Here is an 8,148-nt window from a genome sequence, read left to right as displayed (position 1 = left end):
TCTTTCTTTCTTTCTTTCTTTCTTTTTTTTTTTTGTCTGCTCTGATACAAATGTGACAAAAGAAAAAGTGAGGCGCAGCACCAGCAGCCAGGAGGCAGAGGAGGGAGAACCGCTGGCATCAAGGCCGGCCGGGCTGCCGCGCTGCCGGGCTGCCGGGCTGCGCGGCGCGCTCAAAGCGCGACTGGACTGCGTGGCAAGTCCCTGTCTTAAAACACCTAAATCGAATAAAACGAAGTGAAGCCTGGTGCTCCCGAGCTATGCAGCGATATGTAAAGTGTCCACCATGCGGTGCCTACAAAGCGCTCGCCCAGCAGCGCTTGGCACACTCACAAGATCACCTCGTGCAGCGAGAGGATGTTCGGGTGCGGGTTCAGGCGCCGCAGGGCTTGGATCTCGAGCAGGCTGTTGACCTGCTCGACACTGGGGCGGGTGGGAAAGACGAAAGTGGAGAAGCAGGTCAGCCTCAGAACAAGGCTTATCAAATCTTAGCCATTATCTGTCATCAGAATTTGAAAATTTAGGGCCAGGGAGATGGCTCAGGGAATAAGCGCTTCCCTGGCAAGCGCAAGGGCCTGAGTCCAATCCCTGGCTCCACCAAAAAAAAAAAAAAAAAAAAAAAAGACTTTGAAAATTCACAAACTTTACTTTTATTTCTTTTTTGGTAGCAAGAATCCAACTCAGGACCTTTCACTTGCCAGGAAGTGCCCATGCCACTGAGCTATCTCCCCAGCCCGAAAATTCATAAACTGTAAACCAGTTGATTAGGCTTCATTTTTCCCACCAGAAATCGAGGTTAATCGCTATCTCTACATTATTTTACAAAAGCTGAGGTTCTATTTGCAGTGCTGAGGACTGAAGCCAGGGCCTTCGCACTTAGCTACATTCCTGGCCATTTCTTGTATTTTTTATTCTAAGACAGGATCTCCCTGAGTCCCTAATTTGCCTATGCTGGGCTTGACTTGAGGTCTTCCTGCCTCAGCCTTCTTGAGTGCTGGGATTATCAGTGCATGTCACCACAAGCAGCTAAAATATGCTTAGAAATTACAACACACCTTAAAATTTTCCCCACTTAAGAATATGAAACCATCTTTGATAGTTTATTTCACATATTGAGAAACACAGATACTAAGATGCCTGATTAAACTTAGCAGTAAGATTAATCATTAAGACCATGAATGAGACGATATCCATTGGGAACTGAACACTTGAGCAACGCTCACCTGGCCTGACCCCAGCATCTGGCCCCAGGAACAAAGCTGCCCCACTCGAACGCTCCACTTCGGGAGCTCAGGGCAGGCCTTCCAGGAGAAGGCTCCTGGGGCCGGGCCTTCTCTTCCTCCCTTTTTTGTAGAGGAACTTCGCACGCCTAACATCCTAGCACTTCAGGAAACCTGAAGTGACAGTGACGGAGGGTGACTCTGTGCTCACCTGCAAGCCTCCCATGCAACACAAGCCCCAGCCCCCAGGAGGCCATCCCCTATGACACCTAGAGCCCTCCAGTGCCCTGCGATGACTCATACTTCAAGAGACGTGACCACCAGATACTTGGGGGAGACATTTTTCCTTCAGAGGGTGGGATTCAGAATTCTGTCTTCTATTTATTTATTTTTTGGTCTGAGCAGGGTCGCAATCTAGCCCAGGCTGGCCTACAATCCAAAGTGATCCTCCTGCTTTAGCCTCCCAGACACTGGGATCACAGGCATGCACCAGCATGTCCAGCAGCAGGATTCTGTTCTTTTTGTTTTGGTTTTCTTGATACTGGAAATCAAACTCAGGATCTCATGCTTGCCAGGGAGGTGCTGTGCCACTGAGCTATATCCCCAGCCCCTATACTTTTTTTTTTTTTTTTTTTTGGGACCAGGGATTGAACTCAGGCCTTTGCGCTTGCCAAGGATGCACTTATTCCACTGAGCCATCTCCCTGGCCCCCGCCTATACTTTTAACATGCAGAGGCTTCAGTGATTTGTCAGGGTATCTAGAGCACAGTCTGGACACACTGCTGACCATTACTGCAGTTCTATTTGCAGTCCTCTCTGATGAAACTCAAGTACTAGTTCAGTAGTCGCAGACACTGTCCAAGAAAGCACCCAGCCTGGCTGAGTTCCTGCAGAGGCTGGGGAGCGCCCAGAAGGCGTCCTTGCTGCAGCTGCCTAGGGAGCAGACACCCAGCCTGGCAGAAGGAGGGCTGCAGGTCACCGTGGGAGGCGGATGGCAACCTCAGCGTCACCCACGATCGCCTGTGTTGGCCAGGGCTGGGCCAGGCTCAGGGGCTGGGGGCAGGCACTGGCGCCTGGGTGACCTCTACCTAGTAGGCATACCGGGCGGGAGGCGGCAGCTGCCAGGCCTCTAGACTGAGAGCCAGGTGACAGCCAGCACCCATCATGGCCAGGCTGTGGCGACAGGGCCGGCTAGGGATCTGCTCTGCTGTCATGCCAGTTGCAGTGCCTGGACCCAGGTCAGGAAGCCGAGACAGGATGCCCACAGTGCTACCCACTGCACAGCTGCCGAAGTCACCATGAGGAAACGTCACATTTGCGGAGCCTGGTAGCAGGCCCACTGCTCACCTGGAAAGCCACATTGTTAGAAGGGTGAGGACATCAGAAGGACAGACTGATTTAAGCCAGCATCCCCCGCTCTTGCCCCAGGGTCCTTCCGGTGCAATCGCTGCCCTCCTGTGGACTGGCCCAGACTGAGGCTGCAGACAGTGCTCCCAGGGCAGGGAGGAGGCGCACACTGCAAGCCAGAGCAGGGCGAAGCCCATAGCAAGCCCCCAGCTGACAGAAGCCTCTGTGACCGCCCCTGGGCTCCCGCTAGGTAGCGATCACCCAGGCTCCAGCGCCTGCCCCCAAGCCCGGTGACCACCATGCCTCTCTCTGCAGCACTCTGCAGGCCAGGGGTTCTCTCCGGGGCAGGACTCAGCTCTCCTGGGGACATGTAACAATCTCTGGAGACGGGTGGCTGCCACAAATGGGGGGTAGCGGCAACCTGAGGCAGAAGCCCACAGTGCAGAGCTGAGAGGATCTGGGCCACGGGGTCAACTGACCCCGCGGGAAGAGCCGGCCGGCCTACTCCTGGTCTCTCACACAGCCAGCCACATGGCCGTGTTGCTCTAAAAAATATCCACTCATGCCACAGTGATAGAAAACCAGGTACCAGGCCCAGCACATCTTTTGCCTATGCACACAGGACTCGTCCATGTTCCAAGCATTCTCTGAGGATGACAACTGACACACTGACTCTGACAGGCTCACTTGTCAGGCACACTGCCAGCCGCCAGCTGGGCACCTGCTCAAGTAACAGTGCGAGATCAAAGGCAACGAACTCAGCCTCTAGCAAACATGAAAAGAAAAAAATGAAAAAGCAGAGAAACAGCCTTCCTAGGCTTGGTGTCCACACTGGAATATAGCAATGTGAGGGGAGAACAAGGAGGGAGATGTGTCCCCATGACCCAAAAGGATCTGGAGTGAAAGCTGATGCCCACAGAGAGCGAGGAGAGAGACAGTAACACAGGTGAAGGAGGAGGCAGGCGGCACCTCTCCCTGAGCCCAGGCTCGCTGCATGGAAGAAACAGCTCAAACCTGCAGACCCACAGTGACTACTGCAACCTCAGAGGCCTCCACGGGAAGCGGACCGGTGGAATGGAGCAGTGGATATAGCAGGCTGCAGGCTCAGATGTTCCCAGGGGAGGGCAACAGGCCAGAAGCCATCCTGGAGAGCAACTGAACGAGCTCGGAACTCAGGGCGGCTGTGGCTCCACTGAGCAGCTCCCAGCTGAGTTCAAGCCGACAGGAGCCTTGCGGACTAATGCAGGCTGAATGGGTCTAGGCCAACCTCACGGCCAGAAAGCAGCCTGAACTGCAGTGGAAATAAAGGTGCAAGCTCGCTGGGATCAGCCACTGCCCAGCCGCAAAGCCACAGCTGGCTTGCTGGGATTAATCACCATGGACCTGGAGTTTGTCTGCCTAAACTGTCTATGAATGATAGCAGGGACACACCTTGAAGTGGACTTGTTTTCTTTTCTCTTGTCTTTTTTGAAACAGGGTCTCTATGCAACTCAGGCTGGTCTTGAGCTCAGTTTATAGCCCAGGCTCATCTCTGACTTGCAACAATCCTCCTGCCTCGCCTCCTGAGTGCTGGATTACAGGGGTACACTACCACACCTGGCTGTTTTCTTGTTTTTATATGAGTGTAAACATGGTTTCTAGTTTTCTTGTGTTACTGTTTTGTTCGCATTTTTATTTCTTTTTCTTTTCTCCTGTCTTCACATTTCCCAAAGTTGATGTGATCCTCCTTGTCTTCCAGTCTTGCTCCTAATCTCTTCCTCTTCTTTTATTTCTCTGTTCTTTCCCCCAGTCCCTTGAAAAATTTCTCCCTTGAGGGTAAAACTGCCATGTTGAGGGCTTACTTACTACCTATAATTTTCTGGTTCATTTAAGATTTTGTTACATAACTACAAATCTAGTTCATACAGTTAAAGATGGCAAATTAATGCTTACCTCAGTGTGTCATTTTCTATGCTATGCTTGATGCTATGTGTTTCATCAGACTGCTTTAGCCAAGGTGACATAATTGTTCTAACCAGTTTGTTCTGCTTGGTATACTAAGACTGAGATTACCTAAGGGGCACAAAAAATACTACATACCAGTGCCAAAGAACCAGGCACTACACCAAGCACAACCCCAATAAATTGAAGAGAGCCAGACAGGGTGGTGCACACTTATAATCCTAGCACTCAGGAGGCTGAGGCAGGAGGATCACTTTGAGTTTGAGACCAAGCAAGGCTACAAAGTTAGCTCAAGGTCAGTCTCAGCTGCATAGTGAGACCCTATCTCAAAAAGACAAAAATAAAATAAAATAGAAAATAAGGGGCTGGGAGATGGCTCGGTGGAATAAGTGCTTCCCTGGCAAGCACAAGGGCCTGAGTTCAATCCCTGGTTGGGGGGGGCGGGGGCGGGGAGAAGAGGTAGGATCTTGCCACAGACTCAGAGCCCAAAAGTCAGCTATCCCCGGAAGGCAGTCATTCCCTAAGGGTTCTAAGTACTAGCAATAAAGGTCCTCACTACAGGCAATTTACATGCATCAAACCAGGCAATAAATTTAAAAAAAGAGAGAAGAGAGAAGGATGGAGAAAGGGAGGGAGGAAGGAAAGAAGTGATGATGCTTTTTGCTATAAAGCAGGTTATTAACAGATTTGACTTGGAATCCTGTGAGTTCTAGAAACAGACCTGATTTGTTCAATACACTGCTAAAATGGATTTGCTGGTATTTTATTTAGGATTTTTCCAATTACATTCAAAGTAAGGTTGGCCTACACTTTTTTGTGCTTTTTTTTATTTGTTAAGATAGTATTACTATGTAGTCCAGGTTGGCCTTGAATTCACTTTGTGGACCAAGCTGGCCTCCAACTTGAGACCCTCCTGCCTCCACCCACCTGAGTTCTGCTGGCACCTTAGGACCACAGCTAAAGAACCCCAGACTAGGGCTGGGCACAGTGGTGTGCACCTGTAATCCCAGCACCTAGGAGGCTGAGGCAGGAGGACCCTTGCAAGTTTGAGACCACACTGGGCTACAAAGTGAGCTCAAGGCCAGCCTAAACTGCATAGCAAGATCTTATCTCAAAAAGACAAAAAAACAAAAACAAAAGACCAAAGCACAAATATCTTTGCCCTTTTTGAGCCTTTTTTTCCTCTCATTCATCCTAGCACTATTTTTGCTTGTGATCTTCAATAAATGTAGCTGCTTTTACACTGGGCATATATTTTACAATTCTTCACTTATTGAACATAAGAGCTTGAAATCTATCTGTCAGATCTACCAAACCATTACAGCTAGATAAACAAAATATGATACCCAACGGACCATGACTCAGCCATAAAAGAATGAAGAACTGATACATGCTACAATATAGAAGAACCCAGAAAACACGCTAGGTGGGAAGAGCTACGTGGTGCATGACCCTACCAGGACGGTCACAGGCACACAGTCAGTGAGCAATGCAGGACAGGAGCTGTTAGGACTGGGGAAGGAGGGACACAGGGGTACAGACAATGTGGAGACTGCATGACAAATTACTGAATAGCACACTTTAATGTGGTAATTTTGTTACTATGTGACTTTTACCACAATTTAAAGAAAATGAAGAATACCACCAAGTCCAAGGCTTAGGGAAACAACCTGGGATTTCTGAGGAACAAATCATTTTTATTACTTTTGACAAAAGTTTATGCTCGCTGAAAGACTTCCACCAAATCCTTGGCTCAGTCTGAAAGAAAACTGTGAAACGCAGTTTAGCACCCCTTCAAGGTGTGCCTTACTGCTCTACTCTACAGTAAGTTCTACACTTCTACTGAGAAAATCCTCCACTCGTGGAATTGTGTGGAAGCAAACTGTATCTCAATAAATGTTTAAAAGAGGCCTAAAGACTCTTGGCGACCCATCTCATCACCCCAAGCGCATCATGTTCCAGTGGGTCATTTCCTTAAGGTCCCACTCAGATCTGTTACGCCACACTAATACTGGCTGTACTTCCTCTAAGCACTATGTCAGAATGTTGTTTCCTATTTAAAATCTTTACAAATCCTTTTCCATGTGTCAAGCAAAGGCCATATACCTTGATGGTGCTGAAGGCCTTTTTCTTTTTTTTAAGTTTTAAAACAACAAATGTACACTTTATTATTCAGCAAATGAAATGCAAAATCTTTTTAAAATACAGATGCCATAGGTCCCTTTCAGGAATAGCTGTTGCAACATCATAGATTTGAGAAAAGAACATTTTGTTTTCCTATGTTTCAAAGTCAGAATTTTTTTCCCAATCATTATTATTACCATTTTTTACTTATTGCTGAAGGTCTTTGTGTGAGGTGGTCATTATTATTATTTTTTTTTACAACTACCATTGTGCAGAATCCTGTCCCCATGTGATGCAACTGCTTTTTACTGTAATTACTCAATTCCTTATTACTGCTGATAACAGTGTCACTTGACATGTGGCGAATTCTATGCACTTAGTCACCGTACAGACCCTCATACACACCATTTCCTCTCCACACTTCTGCTAAATGGCATCCACCTTCTCCAGGTTCCTTGCAAAATTCTACAACATCTCGACAGGTTGTTTCTGGTGTTATAGGAACTTCTGTTAGAATCTGTTCATTGTTGCTCAAGAACACGGTTAATATCATCTGTAAGAGAAAAGATTGAAACTAAAATTTAGATTCTTTATTGTGAAAAGACTCCAACATTTCCCTTCCCAAAAGTCTACAGGATTACTTTCTAGAAATAGGTAAGCTGATTCTAAAGATCTTGAAAGAAAGAAAAGTAAGGGAAGTCGGGGAACATTCTCAGAGGAGTGTATGAACTGATGCTCACACCCAGAGCTGCTGACTCCATATGAAAAGACGAGAATGACAGAAGAGGTTCCTCAAAATCAAGGAAGGGAAGGACTACATCATGAGTGACATCTCAGCAACTAAAACATTCATCTAGAAAACAAGACTAGGTTCATACCATATTTTTACACTAGCAAAAATTCCCAAAAGATAAAATATTTATATAAAAATTTTAAATCTCTAAAAATTCTAGAATGAAATCTAGGCTAATTCCCTCTTACACCATCAGTATACACAAGCCTTTTCTAAATATGACTTAAGAGTTACAGCAGCTGCGGCAGTGCATGCTATTATCTCAGCAAGAGGGGGCCGAGGCAGTAGAACTCAAAGCCCAAGGTCCCTTGTCCCACCTCACACAAATTCAGGTACCACTTGGGCAATTTAATGAGACTGATTCTGTTTCAAAATTTTAAACAATAATGATGATAATAACAACAATGGAGCTAAAAAGGCGCTAACTTGGTCGGTGTCAGGATACCTGTGGGTTTGACCCACAGACTAAAAACAAAAAATTCAACCACTTTGATGGTAGAAGTACTATCTATGATCTTAAAACATTACATTGGAAGAGATTTTTTTAAATATGATATCTGTAAATCACAATTAATTAATTAATTAATTAATTTTTTGCAGAACCAGGGATCGAACTCAGACCCTTGCACTTGCCAGGGAAGTGCTTGTTCCACTGAGCCATCTCCCCAGCCCTGTAAATTACAATTTAAACCAAAGATGTTCTTTTTTTTTTTTTTAAATTTTATT

At 46.7% G+C, this 8,148-nt stretch overlaps 1 protein-coding gene across 4 annotated transcripts in view; it reads right to left on the bottom strand.

Moving 5' to 3' along the window:
• Nucleotides 1-8,148, bottom strand: part of Ppp1r13b (protein phosphatase 1 regulatory subunit 13B) — a 104,641-nt gene that overhangs the window by 43,787 nt on the left and 52,706 nt on the right. For 3 of the 4 annotated variants that reach the window (XM_023705688.1, XM_023705689.1, XM_012517885.2), the window contains exon 2: nt 7,035-7,182. In XM_023705688.1, coding sequence (XP_023561456.1) covers nt 7,035-7,182 — 148 coding nt within the window. Of the gene's footprint in view, nt 1-7,034; nt 7,183-7,369; nt 7,409-8,148 lie in introns of those variants that run through there. The other variant, XM_023705690.1, reaches the window with a different exon arrangement.

This window comes from Octodon degus, unplaced genomic scaffold, assembly GCF_000260255.1.
Source record: "Octodon degus isolate 3935 unplaced genomic scaffold, OctDeg1.0 scaffold00226, whole genome shotgun sequence".
Taxonomy (NCBI): domain Eukaryota; kingdom Metazoa; phylum Chordata; class Mammalia; order Rodentia; family Octodontidae; genus Octodon; species Octodon degus.
Note: the sequence above shows the minus strand (reverse complement) of the source record. Positions and strands in the feature narration are given on the sequence as shown.